At 44.1% G+C, this 25,336-nt stretch overlaps 1 protein-coding gene across 1 annotated transcript in view; it reads right to left on the minus strand.

Annotated features, from left to right (window-relative positions):
• ADARB1 (adenosine deaminase, RNA-specific, B1) overlaps positions 1–25,336 on the minus strand; it is a 58,934-nt gene that overhangs the window by 21,471 nt on the left and 12,127 nt on the right. Inside the window, exons 2-8 of the mRNA XM_008592546.1 lie at positions 23,438–23,512; positions 16,614–17,548; positions 12,707–12,821; positions 10,063–10,231; positions 9,314–9,462; positions 7,924–8,092; positions 1,637–1,818 (exon numbers count right to left, since the gene is read on the minus strand). Of these exons, the coding sequence (XP_008590768.1) occupies positions 1,637–1,818; positions 7,924–8,092; positions 9,314–9,462; positions 10,063–10,231; positions 12,707–12,821; positions 16,614–17,548; positions 23,438–23,512 (1,794 nt within the window). The remainder of the gene's footprint in view (positions 1–1,636; positions 1,819–7,923; positions 8,093–9,313; positions 9,463–10,062; positions 10,232–12,706; positions 12,822–16,613; positions 17,549–23,437; positions 23,513–25,336) is intronic.

Consider the following 25,336-nt stretch of genomic DNA (forward strand, 5'->3'; position numbering starts at 1 on the left):
CCAGTCGTGGTACGGGTGCGACACCGAGGGTTGCGATCCCGTTACCGGTCACGAAAAAAGACAAAAAGGAATAAAAAAAAAAAGAATTATTTCTGGAATTGTCCATTTAATATTTCATACTGCAGCTGACTGCAAGAAACTGCAACCCAGAAAGGGGGGGCTACTATACTTCTTTTTTTTAATACATATAAATGCATCAGTAACTTTAAAGTCTCTATCTTGCAGACACTATTTTTCATTGTCTTTTTATAGATATATATGCACTTCATACACTTAGGATATGATAAAAATACAGTTGACTTTTATAAATGAGCTCTACTTTCAATATCTCAGAATATTTCTTTAGCAAGATGATCCTGTCCTTTCAGATTTTAGTTCTGGGTACAATATTGCTTAGAGAGCACTATTCAAGAAGGCCCTCAGTAACAGCTATTTTTGAGCATCTCCTATGTGCTGTGTATTTCACATGCAATGTTTTACATATCTACACATATGAATGTCAACCAAAGCACTCCTACCTCAGTTATAGAACATAGAGAACAAGGAGGGAAAATTATTTTCTAGCTCCTGAGAAATTCATATGTCAATACACCACAGAATACTCCAACAGACATTGATGTTACAATCTCAACTTACCCCACCATCAAGTTTCATCAGTCTCTCTCTTTCGTTTTTCTTAAAAAATAACAGTTAAGGATAGGAAGCTGTAAAATTTTACCTGAGATAACTTCTGTTTTTCCCCATTCCTGCTTACTATGCTTGCTCTAACAGACGTGTTTTCAGATAACATTCCATTCTACTTTTTCTCAAATAAAGACCAGCTAGTGGCCAAGCACTACAATACAAGGCAGAGTTAACACTCACACCCAAGGAAACATGTTTTAATTTAGACTTATGGCTTTAGTTTTGAGCTTAAAAAAAGTAAGTAAAATGATATTTTTAAAAGGATAAAAATATTTTAACTCTGTCCTTTTAAATAAGAGTGAGCTTAGAAGTTAGGATCCCTGACTTCAAAAGCTCCTGGTTCACTTTACTGTTAGCCACTGAAATTCTAAAAAAAGAAAAAGCAGCAGCAATAAAGGGCATAGCGGGAGGCACAGGGTGCCACTGGACACCCCAGCGTCCCTGGCACATCTCGGCCACACCTGCCGCAACCCCCAGAGTGAGCCTAGCGCGACCTCCAGGGAGCCCCGCAGGTTCCACTGGCAGTTCCACAGGGAAGCAGCTATCATCATGATGATGGACCAGGTGGCTCTGCAAGAGGATGCAAGACCCGGCCCAAAGTCAAGCCGGACAGGTGGCACTTACATGATTTCATGGAATCTATGAGACTCTTCCCTGAGACAGGAATGATACCATGCACGAGTGAAAGAAAAACAGAGGTGCCAAGCTCGGCTGTGATTTCCTCTACGAATAACAAGTTTCGCAATCATAAGAGAGATTAATCCTGCAGAGGGACTCACTTAAAAGGACCTAGAGACAAGGCCCAGAGGCCCATGTGCGCTTCCAGAACAGCTCTGATGTTGGTCCGAGGGCCTCAGGTAGCCATCAGGTGGTGCTGCTACTCTGAGGATGTGGTCACTGCAAGATCAAGGTACCTGAAGGAGATGCAAGAGCCACCGCAAGAGATACTTGCCACTGAGCAAGGGCTTGTTGAGGGTGTACAGAGGCGGCAGGTCCTCGATGTTGGAGATCCGCTGGTACATGGCCCTGGAAAGATGGTCCCCGTGGTACAGGCTGCCCAGGATGATGCTCGAGAAGTAGATCGGCTCCACGAAAACACTGAGCAGGGACCCCTGGATGCCCACCACGTTCCAGCTGGGGGAAGAAGGAAACAGCCTTCAGTGGAAGGAGAGCCTGTTTGCGCCATGCCAACGCAGCACAACTGCAAGCCTGCCCAGTCACACAGACGTGCTGTTGGTTCTGCAAACACTTCAGCCACTTCAGAAAAGACAGCAACGACAAATTACAAACTGATCCAGCAGCTTAAAACTTTAAAGAGAAAAGTCTAGTTAAAAATTACTTTAAACTGTGAAATAATTTTTTGCCATTCTGTTTTCTCAAGACACATTTACTGAAGATTGTTTCTAAAAAGATATCAATGAGCCACACAAGCTTCTTGTGAGAAACCTGTGGGAAGTATCAAAAGGGAAAGTATGTGCTTTTCACATTATTTCTGGTAGAAATGATAGCTCTTAATGGAGTCCTTGCCAATGTCACATTGGTTACTTCCTGTTCCTCCAAATCAAGACTCTGCTCAACATGTCGGAGCCCCTCAGAGCCACCCCACCCCTCCCCACCTTATCAGTATGTAAGCGCCAGGAGGGAAGGGACCTTTTTCTGTCTTATGTACTGATATAGCTCAGGACCACAAATATGTATCTAGCATACACAGAAAATCAATAAATGTGTGCTGAATGGACAAACCCTCCAATTCCTACCACACATTCCTTCCATCCTCCTAAAAGAAAATTAGAACACAGAGCTCCCTACTTTATGAGGAAAGCATGAAATGATTCATTGCTTATAAAAAGCACAGTCCCCTTTCTCATGCAGATGAGAAGCCTATATGGGTTCAGACCATCTTTGAATTCAGTCTCCTGGGGCACTTTAAGTCAGTGATCTTGCAGAAAGCTGCATTTGTTAGGAGTCATTAATTCTGAACACATGCTTTGTAAGAGAATTTCAGGAAGCTTGACAGCTCTGCAGAGGCCCTGGGTGGGCAATGGTGTGGCACCACTGCCGCTCCTGCTGACAGCTCCTACCAGTGAGCAAAGAACCCCACAAGGAACAGCCAGCGTTGCACTGCCCCAGGATTAGAGGGTCACAGATGCAGTCAGACTCCACACAGTGTTCCCTAACCACAGAAACCTTTGCAAAGATGGAAGTCACAACATCTCCTGGAGAGGCCTACTAAGTGTCTACACCTGCCCCGTGCCTGAGGACCCTGGGAGAGGAGCCCCTCACAGAGCCCCATGAAGTGCATTCAGCTGACACAGGAGGACCACACCTATGTGTGCACACTTGCTGTACGTGCTGTGCCCAGCGCCTGGGCATCTGTGCACGGCCTTCCTTCGCCTTCATTTTCCTTATGTTGTATCTTTTTTTTTTTTTTTTTCCCTTTTTGTCTTTTTTACTGACCGGTAACGGGATTGCAACCCTCGGTGTCACGCCTGTACCAGGGACTGGCAACGGGATCACAACCCTGGGTGTTGCGCCTGCACCGCGCTCAGCCAGTGAGCGGAACTGGTTTCCACATGGGATCCGAACCCTCGGCGGGAGCGCCGCCACGCTCCCAAGCGGCGCACTCTCCAGTGCACCACCAGGCCAGCCCCTTATGTTGTATCTTTGAGCATAGGGTTCAGAGCACTGTCATTTGATCTGTCTCCCAGATCCAGTAAAGTGCCTGGCCTAGCTCTGAGAGACCAAGTATACAAGCGGGCAATGGCCAGGCTACATGACAAGAGAACTGCTCTGACCTGCAGCAACAGGCCAGATGGTCAGGACTTGGTCAAGGACCACAGCTTCCCAAGTTGTCCACAGCCTCCTGCCTATTTTCAACTCAGGACCAACCAGGAAAAGCTACATTTTGCCCCTCAAAACAAGCGAGCCAGCTACCTGCAGCTTCTCCATGCCTCCACCAGAGCACCCCTGGAGTCCCTCTTTCCCCACAGTAAAGCTGACCACCGCCCAGCCTGCCTTTGAATCTGTCTTGCCACAGCCAGCTCTGAACAAACAAACTGCCCATCCTCACCTCGATGGTCTTTGTTTATCCCCACATCTCCACACGGTGGAGGACACAGAGGTTGCATTACACAGACAACCCTCTGGGGCTGCCTTCACTGCCATCTGCCCACCAGGTGGCTGGGCAGACAGACGGGTACCATGGTGACCTCCAGCAGCAGCGCCGTGCCTCCCTCCCCTCTCCCAGCCCACCACATACCACATCCCTTGGTCCTGTGGCTTGCACGCCTGGGGACGCTGCAGTGTCCCTGTCAGAGAAACAGCTCAGCCCCGCCCAGCACCTGTGCACCCAAGGCACCTCTAGGAGGCCTTCCACTCTCCCAGGAGGAGGGATGGGGGGACAGAGCTGTGGCCAGCAGGCATCCTTCTGGTCACCAATGCTGTTTCTGGACCTTGACTTTTCTGGCCATTCGGGCATTTTCTGGCCACCCATATTGTCCCTTCTGAGAATATTCCTCGTTCCCTTTTCTGTCAACTTGTCTCTGTTTTTCCCTTGAGACTATGGATAAGTGGCATACAACAAAAGCCTTGGATCTTCAGGGCTCAGGCCGTTGCATGCTCATGTGTGACCTTGCCTTCAACAAAACACAAAACATTCCCATCGCCCTAGCACAGACACCTCAAATCAATGCCTTTGTATTACTGAGCTGGAGGAATTAGCTTATATTCGGGTTCTAATTCTTTGCTGGTTACATGAGTCAGAAATCTCTTTTCCCAATATGTGGCTTTTCTTTTCTATTATACATATGAGGATTTCAGTGAGCTAGTATTTAAATTCTAATTTAACCAAATTTATTCATTTTTCTTTATAGTTTGGGTTTTCTGTGCCTTACTTAAGAACACTGCTTAAGTGGAGACCACAGACACAGCCAGGTACTGCATTTCACACTCAGGTCCCATACTGATCTGGGTGTGTTCTGTGCACCATGTGATACATGCTCACTTTTCTCTGTCTGTACAGACAGCCTGTTGTTCCAGGTCTGTTCGGTGACCAGCTCATCATCTTCCATGAATGCTGCATCCAGTAGGGACTGCTGGCTACAGCCCACATCCCTTCCCTTCTTCCTGAGTGACACAGCCTCGATCCTATTCCAGATGGCAATGTGTGAGCCCAGCCACCCTAGCCCTGTGCCTGCGTGCTTCATGATAAGCTGAGCTAGCTGGGAGGCACGCCCCCTGCCTTCCTGCCTGTCCTCCTTCCTGCCACCTGGAATTCAGACCAGATGCTCCGGTAGGCAATGCAAAGACCTTGAAGACAGAAGATACCTCCTAGGTGGTGCAGGAAAGACAACAGAATCTGGGCCCTATGTGACCATGGGGCCACCAAAGCATCTCTGGACCACCTATTTCTGAACTTAATTTTCTGCAAGAGAAAAATATCTAGTTTACATTTTCTCTTAACTATAGGCAAACCAAATTCAACAGCACATTTAAAAAATTACATCATGTGTGTAATTTATTCCTGGAATGCAGGGATGGCTCAATATATGAAAATCAATTAATTTAACACTTCACATAAACAGAATGAAGGACAAAAACTACACAATCCTCTGAAATGATGCAGAAAAAGCATCTGACAAAATCCAACACCCTTTCATGATAAATACACTTAACTAGGAACAGAAGGAAACTGCCTCAACAGAATAAAGGCCATTTATGAAAAGCTCATAGCTAACACCATACTCAATGGTGAAAGACTGAAATCTGTTCCTCCAAGATGGGAACAGGACAAGGATGCCCACTTTTACCACTTCTCTTCAACACAGTATTAAAATACTAGCCAGAGTAACTAGGCAGAAAGAAAAGGCAGCCAAATTGGAAATGAAGAAGTAAAAATATATCTATTTGCAGAAGACATGATTTTATATATAGAAAACCCTAAAGATTCCACAAAAACTGTCAGGACTAATAAATTCAGCAAAGTTGTAGGATAAAAATGAACACGCAAAAATCAGTTGCATTTCTATACACCAACAATGACCAACCTGAAAAGGAAATTACAAAAGCAATCCCATTTACAAGAGCATCAAAAAGAATAAAATACTTAGGAATAAACCTAACCAAGGAGGTGAAAGACTTGTACATTGAAATCACTATGAAACACAGCCAAAAGAAATGAAAGAAGACACAAATAAATAGGAATATATCCTGTGTTCATGAATGATATGGCTTAATATTGCTAAGATCTCCATATTACCAAAAGCAATCTGCAGATTCAACACAATCCTTATCAAAATGACAATGGCATTTTTTGAAGAAATAAAACAATCCACCCAGAAGTTCACATGAAGTCTCAAGGGACCCTGGATAACCAAAATAATTTTGAGAAAGAAAAATAAAGCAAGAGGATTCACACTTCCTAATTTCAAAACATATTATAAAGCAACAGTACTCAAAACAGCATGACAATGGCATAAAGGCAGACATACAGAACAAAGGAACAGAATAAACAGCCCAGAAGTAACCTTCATGCATACAATAAATGACCTTCTGCAGGCTGACAAGACCACTCTGTGTTAAAAGGACTTGGAGAAGACACTGAATCTCCTCAAAGGGTTAAGGGTTACAATATGAACTATAAAAGAAACTGCAAATCAAGAAAAAAAAAGACATGATATCCAAAAGACAAATGGATGTAAACGGGCAATTCAAAGAAGGTGAAAGGACTTGGAGAAGACACTGAATCTCCTCAAAGGGTTAAGGGTTACAATATGAACTATAAAAGAAACTGCAAATCAAGAAAAAAAAGACATGATATCCAAAAGACAAATGGATGTAAACGGGCAATTCAAAGAAGGTGAAAGACGACCAGTTAAAATGCAGTGAAGAAATACTCAGCATTCCTATTGACAAGACAAATGCAAATTAAAACCATGAGACACCAGTTCACAGAATGTGGAGAAACTAACTCAATGCCCTGTTGGCGTAAGGGCCACCTGGTATGACTGCTCTGGTGTGCAATCTGATATTATTCTGTGAGGTTATATTTGTGTATATATATATATATATGGATATATACCCCCAAATACTTTGGATATATGCCCCTCAAAACTCTAGCAAATGTCTGTGATGAGCTCTTTTAAGGATATTCAGGGCTACATGTAAAAGGGAGTAAGAGGAAATCCAAGCATTCCTCATGAGGGAAATGGTCCATGACTATGAAGAAATATCTGCAAAAGTCACGAGTAATTAGCTGCCTGTTTATTAGAGCACTGGGGATAGTTCCAAAAACATAGGTTGAATAGAAATACAAGAAACAGAATGATTAATCCAGTTCTGTGTACTTGAGGGTCCCCAATAAGATCCATTAAAGAAAACCAACGCAAATGGTTTACAAACAGTGGAAAAGATGCATACGTGGGCACAAACACTGGTCAGTTTTGACAGCTTCTGCTTGCTGTGGCAGCGGCAGTAGGGTTCTGACAAGGGAGATTTTTTATTTCGTATGCTTTTGTACCAGTAAGTGCTTTTTGCCATCTGCATATGTTATTTTCAAATAAACATTAGTTTAAAAATAAAAACAAAGGAGAACTACTGGAGGTGAAACCAGCATCTGAAGACATGGGTTTTCTACAATCTGACCTGGACACAGGCTTCCAAGAGAATAACATTTCCTGAGGCATGCTAACTACAGACGTGTGTTTGTAGAGCCCCAGTCTAAGCCTAACCCTCCCCCCAGGTACAGGTGTGTGGAGATGCCCTTCATGCTTAGAACACATGCCTATGATGGGGCTCACACTGTTTTAAGATATAAGTATCAATTACCCAAAATGTTAGCTGAATGGTGAACTTGACAATTAAAGCTGCACCTACTGTTAGTATGGAAACTCTTTTTCTTTTTTCCTCTGGGAGCAAATAGTTTTACAACATCATAGCCTATAGCACATTAAACACGCATATTTAATCCAGAAGCCCCACCCCCCCAAACGTCTGATAAAAGCTGGGGTACTGTTTTGAAGGATGGGCACATGGGAAGTGCAGAGCCTCCAGGTAAAGCCTCCTTCATCTCTCAAGTGGCTCCTAAAGTGCCTGTTTAGAACCTTAGTCCTTCAGAGAATACTGTGGAGCCCTGAGCAGGGAATGGGGTCAAAATTCAATGGTTGTGAGAAGGGGAAATTGGAAAAGGCACGACTGAGCCACGCATGGGGTGAGGGGCTGGTGGTGCCACCGACACCTTACCGGGCGATCTTGTCGCTGCAGGACATGGTGAGCAGCCGCTCGCCCTGCAGCACCCCATCCCAAGTCTGGACGCTTGCATTGGAGCGCACGGGAATCGTCCCCTCTCCAGACTCGATTTTTGTCCGTAGCTGTCCTCTCGCTTTGCGGTTTGGATGTCTGTCTGCTGGTTCTAAGAGAGAAAAAGAGGGTTAAAAAAAACCATGGGTAGTAAAACATCCACTTAATTTATTAAAAAGCACATTTAACAATGCCCTAAAAATTTTAAATATAGCTTATGTGTATATATGCATATATTTATGCTATATATATAAAATATATATATAAGTATATAAAATGGACAGGAAGAATATAATATAAACTACATTCATGAAAGTGGTCTCCTTGGGAGACAAAGGGAGTTTCCATTTTAACTAAAATAATTTATTTCTATCATTAAAAATAAGCTGAAGCAAATAGTACAAAATGCTAACATTTGCTAATCCTGGGTGATATATACGTTTGTTTTTTTCCCCTGTATTTTTAAAATTTCAAAAACAGATCTAGATAGATGCAGAGATAAGTCCATAGAACAAATGCTAAAGCATCCATATGATCATCTCTGGGTTATGTAAATATTGGTGATTTTAGTTTTCTTTCTTACCTTTTAAAAATATTTAGTAGTTTCCAGAGTGAGTTTATGTGTGACTTTTATAAAGGAAAACAATGTAATCAAATGTTTTATTTGGAATAAACAATGCTTGAGCTTGAGTGCTAAATGCATATGCACAGAAGTGTGGGACAAAATGTGGTTGCTACGGCCACCTCACTCTTCATTAGTGTCTGTCTGCTTCCGAGACACCAGCCAAATATTTCAATTGCACATGTACTAAATTATAATTCACCAGAAATATAATTCAACCAAAGGATCACATACATCTCTGATTTAGAGATATTTATTGTACAAATTTAAGTACTGATACAATTTTGATTTAATGCCCTTGCTCCATTCTAATTAGTTGGTTAATCAGAATCAGCATTTTTCACTCATTAAAATTTTCTAATTAAATTATTAATTGGAAATAAAAGAAATGCATGCTTTTATATTAAGTCCTATCAGACCCACATCTACAGCTGAAATTTAAAAAAAGAAAAGAAGAAAAGGATATTAACATGGTTTTGTTCTTTTATCTGTTACTACATAATGATACATTTTCTTGAGAAACAGTCAGTTGTTGAAAAATCTAGTCTTATACCTTCCAGTATTGGCTCATGTGGTGAGAAAATTCTGGCATCTCCACAGGGAGAGGTGCTGATGTACAGATGAAACTGAACTTTTGTTCTTTTATCTGTTACTACATAATGATACATTTTCTTGAGAAACAGTCAGTTGTTGAAAAATCTAGTCTTATACCTTCCAGTATTGGCTCGTGTGGTGAGAAAATTCTGGCATCTCCACAGGGAGAGGTGCTGATGTACAGATGAAACTGAACATTTTCCTTCAGTTTGAACCCTCCTCGCTCTGATTTCTGAAAGATGGATCTTTTCTGATCATCTTTGTTACTGAAAGAAAGTGGCAGAAGTAACATTTAAAGAGGTATATGGTCAAACTTTAGTCTATCATACTTTGAAATAATTTTCAGAGGCCAGTATCTAGCACAGGGATAAGACAAGTTTGAACTGAAATTCATCTTCTCTGTGTTCGTGGTAATTAACACCTTTTTCATCCACCCAGTAATGGACATGTCCTGCAATGGGAGCAGCCCCTCCTTCCTCTCACGCATGACTTCAAAATAGAGAGAACGCATGTCAGGGAAGCTTTGCAAAGAAAAGCAGTTTAGATAGATGATTAGCTCTTTCTGGAAGTTCTATTTATATCCATACTGCATAAAACAGAATCACAGGGTCTTAAGTACAAACTTGAAATTTATGACCACGTCACATCCATGCACGTGGGTGTGTGTGTGTATTACAATATAGTCAACTATTTCACAGCTTGAGCATCCTGGGAGAATGGAATCCAGTCTTGTTACTGACACTTCAAGTTACTGTTCTGAGAACTTTTTAGTGATTACAGAAACAATGAAAGGTTTTGCAATGTTCTCTAACAGGAGGACATTTTTAAGACATAGCTTCCTGTGCTTATTTACTTACTCCACTTACTTCAAGTAAAGCTCAAGCTGTGTATAAAGAAATCTAAGCAGAGATCTTCGAGATATTATTTCCGCATGGCAGTCATTTAGTGCAAGGCCACGATCACTCATGTATTCGCCATTGATACATTTTGTTCCTGTAGAAACACTTATCACCTTGGCATCTTTGACATCTGAGCCTGAAAGACAAAAGAAATTGTCTTCTGTAATTCACAGGCATGCTTGCCTAACTGCACCTGGGGTCTGACTTGTATTCTCAGTGACTCAGGCTCACCTTCACACATACTGTTAGCACCCAATCTTTAGCTGGGCAAACCTGTGCACTGCAAATAACTTCTTACTGAGGACCCACTTGCAACATTTCTGGGAAGCTAACCTTCCATGCTGTTTAAGTGTACAGATTCTAAACCTAAGGAAGTTATTTCCTCTGGAATGCAATGAAGTCTTTTCTTGGACATTCACCACCAGAATACAGAGAGGAAACACTATGTACAGGTGGACCCAATGGTCCAGTAATTAATCTTGAAATCAAATGTCAAAGCACTGAAGAGTTTAGGAGGAAAGGCCGAAAGGCACCCAGAGGACAAGAAGGAAAACAGAGTTAACGCCCAGTGGTTTCATCAGTCAGCTGCCACCACTTAACCGTCCCAGGAGTGAAATCATAAGCAATGGAAACTTCCCTAAAGGGATCACTCTGGTGAGGTACACCACTGACCACAGACATGATGCAGAGACCCTGAGTGTAACGTGACAGCACACTCATGCTCACGACAGCTACGTGAATGCTGTGCACACCTTGCGGCTGGTCTGGGCCAGGCATGTTAGATACTACTCTCAGAGCATCCCCATGACATGCTCAGAGGCACAGCCTATTCCTGTCCCCGTTCTGCAGGTGGGGAAGCTAAAGCACAGAGGGGTCACCAACCCACCCAAGGCCACTCACCACGAGAGCTCAGATGTGAACGGGGCCATCTGTGGTCAGAACCTGTGCGCCAGATGCCACGCTGTCTTGTGTTTGGAGGTTAATTTTGGCTTTGAACAAATGGTCTCAAGTGAACTTCCCTAAAGGGATCACTCTGGTGAGGTACACCACTGACCACAGACATGATGCAGAGACCCTGAGTGTAACGTGACAGCACACTCACGCTCACGACAGCTACGCGAATACTGTGCACACCTTGCGGCTGGTCTGGGCCAGGCATGTTAGAAACTACTCTCAGAGCATCCCCATGACATGCTCAGAGGCACAGCCTATTCCTGTCCCCGTTCTGCAGGTGGGGAAGCTAAAGCACAGAGGGGTCACCAACGCACCCAAGGCCACTCACCACGAGAGCTCAGATGTGAACGGGGCCATCTGTGGTCAGAACCTGTGCTCCAGATGCCACGCTGTCTTGTGTTTGGAGGTTAATTTTGGCTTTGAACAAATGGTCTCAAGTGAAATACACACTGAGATGCAAATGCTCCCAAGAGGTGATTTACCTCTTCTAAGGTGGTTTAAAAAAAAAAAAAGGTGAAAGAGCATGACTAGCTCACTCCTCCCCTGGAGGAGGCATGGAAGCTCGCTTAGGGAGCTACTTCATTCAGCAGCTGAGGTGCTCACCTTTAGTAAAGTAGAAGGTGACAGTGAAGAGAGAGGGGGAGAAGAGGCAGGGAAGTACAGGTATCGAACACTGGAACAAAACTGATACCCCAGTCACTGTTCAGGGCACCTCCTCCTCCCCCAGCACACCCTAGCTGTGCCAAGTGAAAATGCCATGAGGAAAGCACTGGTCACTGCAACAGCAGCCATGTTTCCCAGGAGGTCATGTGGTGATCGGCATGGAGGACTGCAGAATCATGTCCCTTTCATAATCTGACAGAGGTGAACTGCCTCAGGTGGAAAGGACAGCACAGTCACCCACATGGGGAACTGGGGGCTTCTCCCTGGCTGGCAAATATTGACGACCATTCCCAGTTCCTTCCCTCTCTGATCTCTATGGCCTGCTGCCTGCACTGTCTGTCCAGGCTGGGCTGAGCAGATGCTGGGTGAAGGGAGGGCCCCACATGGCAGGAGCCCCTTCCTTGAGTCCTGCTCTTCCCAGGAGTTGCCCACAGGGAGATGCTGCTAAGTGTTCTCACTCCCTAGATGCGGAAGAGGATTCTAGGGACTCCTTTCAGTACTGGGAACTTCTAGATAAATGCAATAGGGTTTCTTCTGCCATCCTAAATTGTGCCTTTTGGGATTTTCTACTCTTGCTGGAGCTTCCTCCCTCCCCAATAAAAGTCACACAGAAATTTATCTGGCAGTGTTAATTTAACATTAATTGATAAATCAGATAGGTCCTAGTTTCAAGTGAAGCAAGGATTGGCAAGTCTCCTGCTCTTTTCTAGAGCAAGTTGAGGCCACTCACACAGTGAAGATGGTGGGAATTGAGAACTTACACAGCACACTTTCTCCAAATGAAAACAAGCTTAGGTTAGAAGGGTGAACATTTATGGAAGAAAAACGTGTGTAAGTATAGTTCCTGCATTCACATGTGGCTGACACTCTGAAGGGAAAAAAGAAAAAAAAAACCTCCCACTGGAGTGTCATGGTGTTTTTCACAGATCAAGAGCATTTCCCATTTGTTAATCGTGAACACAGGCAGGGCTGAATACAACACCAACATGCTCACCTGTCGTCATGACAACCCCTGCAAGCACTTTTCTGCGAGCGTGCGGAGAGGAGAAGTTCTCGGTCAGGTCCCCAAACTTCCCCAGGATGAGGCGTGAGACAGCATCTGCTAGCACCTGGGTGAGGAGCATAGACAGGGTTAGGGCCCGGCGCTCCAAGAGCAGGGCTCATCTTCAATGTCAGTACCCACTCACTCCACAGTGACACCTACAGACCGCTTCTATTCTGGAAAACCAAACATGTGTGCGTGCATGTGTGTTTCTCCTCCAAAACATTCCTTGGAAATTCAGATGCCCACGCATCATGCACAGCTCTGGCTGTGAGTCCTTCAAGGGCCATGTGGGAGCCGCAGCTCATGGGGCGTGAGGCCACACACGCACTGGCCCTGTCCTCCCACGAGGAACCGAGGTGTGGGGAGGCGAGAGTGCCTGCTCAGGGCCAGCTGCCCCACCTACCCACACTGTGCTGCTCTGGTGGTGCAGGGGACTCTGACGCTCCCCTCGTCTACACTTCCTCTGGTGACAGGACTTTTGGAGGAAGTGCACAGGCCCATCTCCTGCCCTTGGTCATGTCTACATGCAGCTCAGTTAGCTCAGGGCTGCAGGAGGCTGCAAGCACACACTTGGGGTGACAAGCAGAATCACAGGCAAGAGAAAGCCAAGTGAGAGAGTCACTAAGCCGCACACAGCACCTGCCTCCCATGACGCCTGTTAGATGTGTTTCTCTGCTGTTTCAGCCTCACCGCACATGTGCGCTGGCTCAGCCCACTCGCTTGGAACCTGGCACCGACTCAGAGCTGGTAAGAGCACTGACCACGCAGACTGAATGATGTTATAATGCACTAAGGCTAGTGCTTTGCAGGGTTAGGGGTTACCTCAGATAACCACTTGCATTAAAGGGGATACATCTCAGAAGCAAACATACTTGCTAGGTTTTGGACATGGTCTCATTTTTATGGCTTAAGATTTATCTTGGATGTAATGAGCCCATAGTTTTGGGGAAATGGTGCCTGCTGAAGGAAGATGTTAGGAGCCAAGTCTGACTCATGTCCCACCAATCCCACACTTGTCTGGACAATCAAATGACCACCAGGCAAACCTAATGTCCCCAGGTTGGCCCTTGATAAAATACTTCCAAAATGAATGGGAAAGTTACTTATCCCAAATGATGCCATATTTGGAGAAAAAAACAGGATGTTTTCTTCCTATCACTGCACCAGCAAACACCAGTGAACCCCAGAAGATGGTGCTCAAGGCAAGGACATGGGGAATGGAGAGGGATCCAGGGCACCTTGGGCAGGGCACAGCAGCACAAGTATGAGCACAGCAAGGCAGAAGGACTGCAGGCAGCAACATAGCACATGTAAATAACACAGAGGCCAGGATACCAAAGAGAAAGAACAAGGCATTCGAATTTATACAGAAAAAAATATTGAGAGGTTAAGGATAAGCCAGATGAAATAAAACTTTCTGTAGGTTAGACACATCTCCAAATCTTCACTGAAAGGCAGAAAGAGTCCAGAAATACTCAGATCAGAGGTCTGGCACTTATGTCGACACTTAGTTGTGAGATGCAGGGATCTGAGGTACATGGGTAGTTCTTAAATCCTCTTAAATGGATTACTAGTCTCGTTCTGCATGGTTAATGAAGCGACTCCCCCTCTAAATTTTGGGGGTGGATATAACAAAAGTAACATGCTCTTAAAAGTCAAGTCCATACCACACAGTCTCAGGCAGTATGTTTACCTGCAATGACACGCAGGAGCACAGAAAACCCTTCGCCACAGTGAGCTCCAGGGGTGACGGCTCAGTGACGCCACCTTAATAAAACTCGCTATGACAGAACACACTGCAGTCACGCAGGGTCAACACTGTCTGATTTCATAACCCCCTTCTGCCACTGTAATTACCATGAAGACAAAAATCTTAAGACCAGTGATGTTTGACCTAAGTCCTTCAAGAGTCACTCTGGGAAAAGAGTAAGGGTTTACACCTACTCTAGGATGTACATTTGAAATTTCCAGTTGAAAGATAGCAGGGCCCAGCAATAAACCCATGGGACTGATTCTGGGGAGTTCGCTCCTGGTTCCCCTGAGGAATGTGCGATTACATTCTTGAGCTAGCTGGGGGCTCTGGAAGACACAGTGGAGGCAGGGCCCCTGTAGCAGAGACTGGGGAAGACACAGCTCCACTCTCAAACCCTGGGGGTTCTGGAATACCAGGCCCAGAAACTGGCACTTGGCGCCTGCAAAGCCTGGAGGAAAGTGACGTCAGGTGGGCTGGGTTGGCCCCTGCCCACCCACACCTTTCCCCATAGGCTGGGTCCCAAAGGACACCCCTCCCTAGCCTTCTAAGACAGGAGCTTGGGACCTGTTCCACACTGAAGTCATGGAAGGCTCCCAGCTGCACCCAGGGAAGCAGCGTGCACATGGGGACTTCTATCCGCTTCCCCTCTGAGGCTTCCCAGTCTACCCTGCAAAGTCCCAGGCAGCTGGGATTTGGATGTGATCTCAACGGTCTTGTATACCACTCTGCCGACATTAAGGGAAGACAAGTCACATCAGACGCTGTTTTGAACTCGGGCTTAAATATCTTAGCAAACAGTAAACCTGAAAATAAATAAAAAACCACTTGGGATCTTGTGCCACTTATAAAATAAATCTTGTGATTTATAAAATTACAAACAGACTAAGAAATCTCATGAATAATGTTAACGAAAGGTTAATAAGGGAAGCAAGCACTTGGTCCATAAAAAAAATCAGTAAAATACTTTAAATATATTACTTTATACTGATGTTGTACTTGGTTGCTTTAGGCAAAATAAAATAAATTTTCTTCTTTTAAAACTGAGAACTGCCAGTCACCTCAGACTGCAACTGCATGGAGGTTACTCTAATTGCATCCCAAGGCAGAACGGACCACAGCACAGCTGACTTCTCCCAGGAGAATGCGAGCTGTCCTACCTGCAGATTTTGAGTCTTCATTTACTCTGGTCGAATGCAGTACATGAGTACACTTCTTCAAATTGAAGAAAATTTTGACAAAAAGGAATAGGGGAAAGGGTCAAAAGAATAATTTCTGCAATAGACCAGCTAAGAGATCTAGGATTTAGAGATGAGAACTAAGTGCTATTTTCTCCATTACTCTTACTCTTTCATATAAACCACTCTGAACCCATCCTGAAACTTTTCTTTTATTTGCCCTGATTTTACCAGTTGCGGGGTAGGGGGGAGCATGACCAAATGTAAGTGTGGCTGCCCACCTCTGTCTGAGCAGGGGAAGCCCACACGGCTCCATGTAGGACATTCAGTGGGCATTAGGGCACTTGTTGAAGGCCCCCTCCACCCCCCACCCCTCTGACATGTGCTCAGTACTGCTGCTGGCTCAGTCTCTGCCTGGACAGCACCGCACCCTGGAAGCCAACCCTGCCACTCTGGCCCATACAGGGTTCTCAGCTGTAGACTGGCCAGCATCACTTGTCTTGTGCGTGAGATTTCTGGATGAGACCTTTCAAGAAAACACCACTGACCTGGGGACAAAGTTCCAACATTCGGGCTCACTCTCCTCTCTCCTCATAAAGGCTTCCTAGGGGATGAGGGTCACTATGGCGGGTGTGAGGCTAAATGGGAATTATGGGTTGTGATGCAAATACTTCCCTGGTAGATGGGGCCTCCAGTGTCCCTGCCCTGCATTGCAAAGGCCCCAGTGGGCACCAGGATTCGGACCAGCTTCTCAGTGACCACATGACCCTTGAAATCAAGGAAAGGCCACCTGGAAGCCAGACTTCCTGGTAACTACTCCTGGAGAGAACAGAGTGACATTAAGGTGAAAGTCAATAGTAATAATGAAAATCAAATGCTGTTTAAGAGCAGTGGGCACGCGTTTCAAAGCAGTGGCATTTTTCCTCACCTGCGGTAAATGCAACTGAAGACCCTCACTGGGAATAGGCTGGCGGGACGGCGTCTGATCCAAGTGCAAGTTAAAAATGGTTGCCAAGGCTGACTGCGCAGCCCGGGCCTTTGCAAGTCTCTTGTTCCTTCCCGAGCCTTCGAAGAACCGACCGTCCACAACCACGGACATGACGAAGCTCTTGGCGTGGCTCTCCCCACTCTCAGAGAGGAAGTCGTACTTCAGTCCCGGGCGCAGCTCGTTCAAGATCATCACGGGGTTCTTCCCACTTGGGGGTGGGAACGGCGGGGGGACAGGGAGAGGAGGCTGAGTGAGGTTCGCAGGCACTGGCGACGCCGACAAGCTGAGGTCTCCACTGGAACTGAAGGAGTCATCCCCGTTGGAGCCCATGTAAAAGGGCGGCTCCAGCTTGTCTGGAGTTTCAAAGCCATTGAACAGCGTGTCGGGGAAGTCGGCCTGGTCAGACGTGAAGTCTGTGTTGACGGACAGGGTCCTCCCCATGGCCAGATGGGCCTCAGAGGCATTGGGAAACTGAACGAACGACCGTAAGGCCTTCTCCGCAGCATGAAGCTTTGCCTTTTTCTTTGTGGGGCCAGAGCCCTCGAAAACCTGCCCGTTCACTTCCACAGACATGACAAACAAGGGCGCATGCACAGGTCCTGTCTGTGACAGCAGCGTGTACTGCAGCCCAGGCTTGATCTCATTCAGCTGCATCAGGGCATTCTTCGGTAAAACAGGCCCTGGCGTTTTCCTCCTTCTCTTCAGGCGGTACTTGGAGTGGCCATTGCTGCCCTCCTCCAGGGGCCGCTTCCTGCTGGTGCCACCACCACCCCCGTTGGAGAGCTGAGCAGCCTCGCCAGGCCCTGGTGTGCTGCCTTCCTTGGGGGGCACGTTGTCCAGATTGCGGTTTTCCTTAACATCAGTGCTGCTGGAACCTGCGGTGCCCAGAAAGAGTAACTTACAATGCCTTCGTTGCAGGATCTTGTAAATGCAAAATTTATAGATTCCTTTATCTCTCTTTGTAACTGGTTAAGTGATGTGTGCTTATACATTTTATTCCTTGACATATACATGAAGAACTATACATCATGACAAAGAACTACTGGCCTCAATTGAAACAAGTTATGTGACACTTTGCTGAGTAATGGCTAATACCTTTTTTATTTAGTATCAACAACTGCTTTTGCATTAAAAGGTGAAATTTTTAAATAATTTTTTCTACAGATATTATTCTAAAGCATCCAGAGAGATTTTATTCAAGCTTATCAAAATGTTGCATGATAAAATTAATCCAACTTATAAAAGTCTAATGAAACGACAATTTAATACAATCAGTATACAGATAAACTACGTTTTATTTTAGCATTTTTGTTCTTTTCAATATCATTTTCCTCCACACTATCAATGGGTTTTGAATTAAAGCATCTCTCAGAAGAGGAAACACTATTTAAAAACATGTATTAAAATGTTGGTTAGTTTTTCAGGTTTAAAATATTCAACCAACACATAATTATTTGATTCAGTTTATGAACCAATCTTAGAAAACTGCTTATACAATTGTGTAAATTATTTTGGCTTTTTAGGAATTATTTTAGGAGGATATGGCTTTATTCATTTAAAATTTTTTCATTAAAATTTTTCATTAAAAATTCATTAAAATATTTTCATTATATATGTGAACTCATTTACCTCTGAATCCTTAATACATTCCATGATAGAAAAAAAATATAAGAACAAGATATAAAATTGAAGCTGTAAGCAAGCTACAGCTTCTTAACTTCATAAATATATCTGGCAATTCTGTCTTTTTTAAAAACAATTATTTGGTGGATTTCCAGAATAATTTGTTTATCCAATCTTTTAAATGTACTTTATATTTAAAACTAATAAGGAAAGATAATTTTAGAATTCTAAAAGTGAATGGCAAAATAAACATAATTTTGATTTTTAAAAGGGTAATAAAAAAGGGTTCACTCCTCCCTTTATTAAGCTTTTTTAAAAAGAGAAAAAGAAATCATTCTTTTTTATTATGGTTAGTTTTAGAGGCCGCCTATTATATGAAGCTCAGGAGTAATGATCATAGGGCTTTGTGATGTTGTTGATGAAGATGTATTTAAAGATCTTCTACCACTAGCTTTCAAAAACCCATAATGGATATTTTAAGGAACCAAGATATTCTTAAAATTGTAAACCAATTCACAAGTGCCCCAATATGGTGGCCTCAGGATCTATTTCTACTATATAATATAAAAGTAGATTTCCATTATGCTAAGCAAATTGAAAAAACTTTAAAAATGTTCATCAGCTCCACCCATGGGAAGGTTTAACATGACAGAAAGTTCTAGTCGTCGGCCAGCCACCAGTCTTTGAAGTCAAAGATCACTAATTTCCAGGGCTGTCAACACTCAGCCGAGACAGTAAAGAACAACCCTGGTTTAAACTCAATCCATGGGAAAGCTGATACTGCACTGTGGCAGAGATCAGGAGATTTATAAACTTTTTTACCAACATCATTTCTCCAAAATACTCCTGACACACACACCACTTCTCCCAGCTGACAAAGCTGATGGAATGGACATTAAATTTTCATTTATAACATCCTCCAGCAAAAGCTCGATAGGTTACTCCTTTCGGTGCTCAAAGGAAACAAAAGGTTAAAAAAAGCAAAGCCAAGATGGAATTTAGAGATTAATAAATTGAGCAAGACATTACATACTAGATTATTGCTTACATTTAAATTTTGTTGCTAAACAGAATTATCAATATAGAAAATCAAATCATTATAAATGTATTCTGACATGCATTTAATCAAATATTTATAACCTCTGAAATAATCAAATGCTTTCTTTTCAGAAATAAAAATAATCAGTATTGAACTGACAAATAATCTTGAGATTATAAGAAAAATATACTGTCTATAACACAGTTCACATAAATTCTAAATTCTTATTCACTTCAGAAGCACTGAGGTACTGCTCATATTTCTTTATTAAAAACACTACTATATAAAGGAAAGGAAAATACCAAAATTGAAGAAAGACACCCCACCATCACGTTTCTTAAATAGATGCTTTCTCTTTACATATCATGCTACTACATTTCATAAATGTGAATATTAAACATGATAAAACTGTTTATTGCTTTCAAAATGATATAAAATACAGGACTAGCATTTCAAAGTTTTGGCACAAGAACCAACAGCTCATCTCCCAGAAGAATTATTCGGAGGTATTCTTTATCACGATTATCACAGGATCCATTTGGGGACAGTTCTATAATCTACACAACCATGACCAGATGACTGTGGCGTGGACTCCAGCCCACAGTCCCGGCAAAAAGGCACTCTGAGGACCCTGCACACACATACTCTTCACATGGAACATTGCACTGGCAAGGCACAGGTGACATCTTCTACACTCAGCATGTGAGCTTCAGCTGTCTCTTAAAAACTGGTAAAATTGAACTGGAGAGTGGAACGTCCCAGTAAAAACACAAGGCTGGGTTTTAAAAAGACCTCAAGAGTGTGATCAATGAGGAAACCAACTTGAAAAAACCACCGCCAGCAGCCAAGGGCAGCGCACACACAGCAGAGGAAGAGAGCACACTGGTCCCAGGTTCCTAAACAGCACTTTGTAATGTCTTACACTCCCACCCCAGGGGGACGGACTTCAGCAAAAGAGAACGTTCACTGTGCAGTCCATGTAACAGAAGCCAGCCACGCTCCGCAGTACCTACAACAGCCTCAAGGGGCAGAAACACAAGGCAGGAGCGTCTGACTGGGTGCCTGATCTACATGACAGACAGGAGCAATCCCAAGACCTCAGCTGATCAATTTGGGGTGCAGTCACAGGGAAGGGCATTGGGTTACGTTCTAATGATAAATAACCACTCCCAATAACATGTTACTCATCAGTTAGAGCTGTGTGTGCTTCCTCAAGATAAGTAAGAATGTAAATACACACATATACTAGTTAGAAAAATGATGTTGTTGTGCTGGCCCCATGGCGCACTCAGGAGAGTGCAACGCTGGGAGTGCAGTGACGCTCCCGCTGTGGGTTCGGATCCTATATAGGAATGGCCAGTGCGCTCACTGGCTGAGCGCGGTATGGGCAACACCAAGCCAAGGGTTGCAATCCCCTTACCGGTCACAAAAAAGACAAAAAAAAAAAGAAAGAAAAATGATGTTGTCAATATAATTTCCCTACTATATTCCCCAACTTCTGTGGAAGCATTTAAACCTTATTTAAACGCACTGCCATCTGGGATTGAAGACAACAGAATAGAGAACTGTGTTCACCAAACTTTTCACAGAGAACAGTGTTGAGAAAAGTCGGTGTGCCCCTGAGGCTCTCCATCCTCTCAGCCCCAGTGAGGACAGTATGGAAAGAAGAGACACAAAAGTGAGTTTTGGTCCACACCAGCTCTAAGTCTCAACAAAGTCTTTGGAAACTTAAGATCAACAGACTCAAGTGCATCCTCTGCATTTGAAGAGAAATATTTATGTACTATTATCCCAAATGACCAGGTATTTAAATCAATCTCAAAGGTTATCTTTGATTTGCATAGATAAAAATTCAGAGCAATCTCATGAGAGCCTCGCAATGAGACAACTTTGCATGAAACCATGCAGCTTTATGAGATGTGCATCTGGAGGAATATCTCCAGTATAAAAATGATGGGCCTATGATGATAATGGGGAATGGAAAATCTAGACATATGCTGCAGGGAAAATCCACAGTAAATATTGATACCCATTATAGAGAATATATCAAAAATTAAAAACATGACACTGTCGGAGATCCGGTACACCTGGGTTGCACAGAAACTCTGGCCTGGGCTCTAAAACGGGTCCTAGTCAAGATGGCAGAATAGATGGTCCCCAGTGTCACACTCTCCCACAAATCAATGAGTATACAACTATAAAAATGTAACATCACCCAAGCTGGGGCCACTGAAGCTCAGGTAAAGAAGAGGAAAGACCTATGGAACTCATGAAGGCAAGAGAAACCACAATGAGAGAAAGAAAAAACTGCTCTCAGTGTTTTAGCCCGTGTCGGCTTTAATGCTGGAGCGCATGGAGCAGGAGCCAACAGAAGCCGCAGCTGTGCCCTTTAGATGGAGTTACTTGGAGGCAGAAGGGGAGAAGAGGACTTTGGTGGCCCCCAGGACAGCAAGACCACTAATAGGGTTCCCATGGACCCATGCAGGAGTGAGGAGCTGAAAAGGGGAGCCATTCAGAGGCCGGTGAGTCAGCGCAGGGGACCGGTGCAGGGCCTGCCCCATGGGAAGTGTTTGGAGCATGGGTGGTGGGGGAGACAGGCCCACCAGGAGAACACTGGGACACAGTAAGGTCAGCTGATCCGCCCCTCAATCAGCACAGGACAACTCAGAGGAGACTGGTCAGGTATGCATAATTGCATGGGGTTCAGTTTAATGGAAAAAATGATGCCCAGATCAGAGTTTCTACACAACCCAGGTGCACTGAGTATCAGAGCCGGAAGTACCTATAAAGTCAACCATTAAACCCTGAGCTGCATAAAAAGTCTTCCCTAGGGAAACAGCAGCAAAGCAGCAATTTAGGTCAACCACACAGCTCAAGTACGGGTTCCCACAGGAAGTTCCCTGTGTTATAAGCACAGGACGAAAAATTAGTTCTGGCCCAGGCACACCACCAATGCCTTGGGGCCCACCAGGGGACATGAGGCATGGAGCCAGGGGCAGGACCCTCGCCCACAACCACTCACACCGCCAGCACCTTGAGGCCCTACCCAGGAACCCAAGGATTGGAGCCGGGGACCTGACCCCACTCCCACATCTAGGCACACCACCAATGCCTCGGGGCCTGCCCAGGGACCCAGGGCTAGCAGCCAGGGACCAGACCCTCTTTCCATAGCCAGGCACACTGTGACAGCACCTCAGGGCCCCATCCGTAGGCCTGAGGCATGGAGAAGGGGACTGGACCCCCCTCCCACTACCAGGCTCACTGCACCAGCATCTAAGGGCCCACCCAGGGACTCAGGGCATAGAGAAGGGGACCAGACCCCCCTCCCACAACCAGGCTCACTGTGCCAGCACCTTGAGACCCATTCGGTGTCCTGGGGTATGGAGCTGGGTATCGGACACTCTTGACAACCAGGCACACCGCCAGCACCAAGGAGCATGCCAGAAACATCTCCTCCATCTGGGTGGCCCACCACAGCCACCATGATAACCATGGCTGCTGTGAGGGTGGCTAGATGCCACAACCACCATGCAGATGGTCCACCAGCCACTGGAGTGCATTGATACAAGGAGAGTCACCAGCAGAGATAAAGAAAGAAGGAGGATGTCTCTCTCCACAGAGCCCATTTCAGAGTGATGGAAGAGGCATCTGCTCTATGATATTATTGGGGGACCTGATCACACCTCTCAACATTGGACAGATCATCTAGGCAACAAATCAACAGAGTAACCATTATTCTTTCAGGAAAGAAGAAATCTAGGGTGATTAGAAGGGGGAGGAAAAGGGAGATGGGGAGGGATTGGACAAGGGGCATAAATAATAATTATGATTTGTAACAACATATATGCTAGTAATATTGATTTGATCAACATATCTCAATGTTGAACCCCCAAAAGTTGTATAATCATTTTGATTCAATAAAAATTTAATAATAAATAAATAAATTCTCTAAAATGAAAAAAAAAAAAATGACACTGTCAATAGCCCATATCATAGAAAATATCAGTTTTCCTAAATTGGTCTCATTAATTAAATTGACAAAAACAGTAAAATTTAATGGACAACTAGCCACGTGATACTGCATAGCAGGCCTAGATCTTACTCATGTTTTCTTCATCTTCTACATCCATGGCAAAATACTTGTGAGGGTTTCTTGACTGGCGGAGACCGTTTCTGTCTAAAAGACAACAAGAAAATAGCATTTAGTGTGCCTATTACATGAGTAACCATAGGTAGGTCCACTCTAGGGAAATAAGTATCTTACTACTACAAGTTAAAGGCAAAAATCATAAAACAAGAACATTAGTCTGCCACTTGGGACAGACGTTCTCATGCTCTGGCACCTCCTCTTCAGCGTGTTCCAGCACACCAAAGGACTCCAGACAAGGACTCTCCTGAAGGAGAGGCCATGGAGGTAGCAAGGGGTCGCAGCAAGGGAGGCCTGGGGGCTCATGCACCACTCTGAGGTGGGTAGGCTTGATCCCGGGAATGGAGGGCCACAAAGAGCTCTGAACCAGGGACACGGGTGGGGACATTCACATCTTAGCAAGATCCCTCCTGCAAAATGGACTGAAGATGTACCACATCATGACAGACGATGACGGAACTCAACAGGATCCAAGCCACTGGCCATCTGATCTCTGCTCTGGGTAGACTTTTTGTTTGGGGTTTAAAATAAAGCTCTCCAGCAAGAAACAATGCCCCAGGCATTCCACTACTTCTCTTCATCCCAAACAGCATCTCATATAGATGAAACTAAAATGCATGAATTTGTTAAAATTCAATCTAATTTCTTAGCCATGTATAACTTATTATTTTATCAGCAGGAGAAACCACAGGAAATCCTCAAAGAACAATTACTCCAATTACCTAATTATTAACAAATTTAAGAGTTGCCTCTTCCTAAATATTTTAGATATATTTTGTAAGATTGTACTAATAAGTTATCTGTAGAAAGGAATCTTATCAAATTGCAGTTGAGGGAAAAGAAGGTTTGCAAATTTTGTAACCACATGTTGCTATGTATACAAATGAAATTTACATTATTAATCGCTAAAAGAAAAAATGCATTGCTTTTAGGAAAATGTTGACTAAAACATGCATATACCATACATATTTCATATATCTCAAATATATGGTTTTCGTAACAATCATTTGTTAGTAATTTGTTTCATGTTGAATTTTTAAATTTTAATTCTTTTCATTGTACATGTTTATGGGGTACAGTTTGTTTCAATATGTGCATATATTGTATCATGATCTAATAACATTTGTTAATAACTTTTAATCTTGCTATATGTCCAGCAAATTTGTTGCGAAAAGTTGAATGAGTTTCCATTTAGAATCCTTTATTCAAGAAAGTTTTCCAGGGCCGGCCCGGTGGCACACTCAGTAGAGTGCGGCCCTTGGGAGTGTGGTGGCGCTCCCGCCGAGGATTCGGATCCCATATAGAGACCGGTCCGCTCAATGGTTGAGCACGGTGCGGACGCGACACCAAGGGTTGCGATCCCGTTGCCAGTCACGGTACGGGCGCGACACCGAGGGTTGCGATCCTGTTACCGGTCACGAAAAAAGACAAAAAGGAAAAAAAAAAAAAAGAAAGTTTTCCAGGTAGCTTTAAAAGCATTATTATTTTGTATTCATTAATCACTTTGAGATACATTTTCTGAGAATCTGTTGTATGCAAAGCACAGGGCTGGATACTGCAAGAACCTAAAATGAATCGACGGACTCTGCAATTGAGAATTTACATGTAATGCTGCCTGGAGAGCTGATCACATCAAGGAATTCTTGTTAATTATTTTAGGTGTGGAAATGGCAGTTATCTTTTGGTGACATATACTGAAGTATTTACAGATAAAATGACAGCATCTGGGACTTACTTTAAAATGGGTCAGCATGGTGGGGAGAAAGTAGATGAGGAAGCAGCATGGGCCCTGGGCGCCCTCGATGCCGATGTGGGTCCACCATGCAGTTCTGTGCCTGTTCATGTTCTAATAGC

Source organism: Galeopterus variegatus, unplaced genomic scaffold, assembly GCF_000696425.1.
Source record: "Galeopterus variegatus unplaced genomic scaffold, G_variegatus-3.0.2 Scaffold8014, whole genome shotgun sequence".
In the NCBI taxonomy this organism is placed as follows: domain Eukaryota; kingdom Metazoa; phylum Chordata; class Mammalia; order Dermoptera; family Cynocephalidae; genus Galeopterus; species Galeopterus variegatus.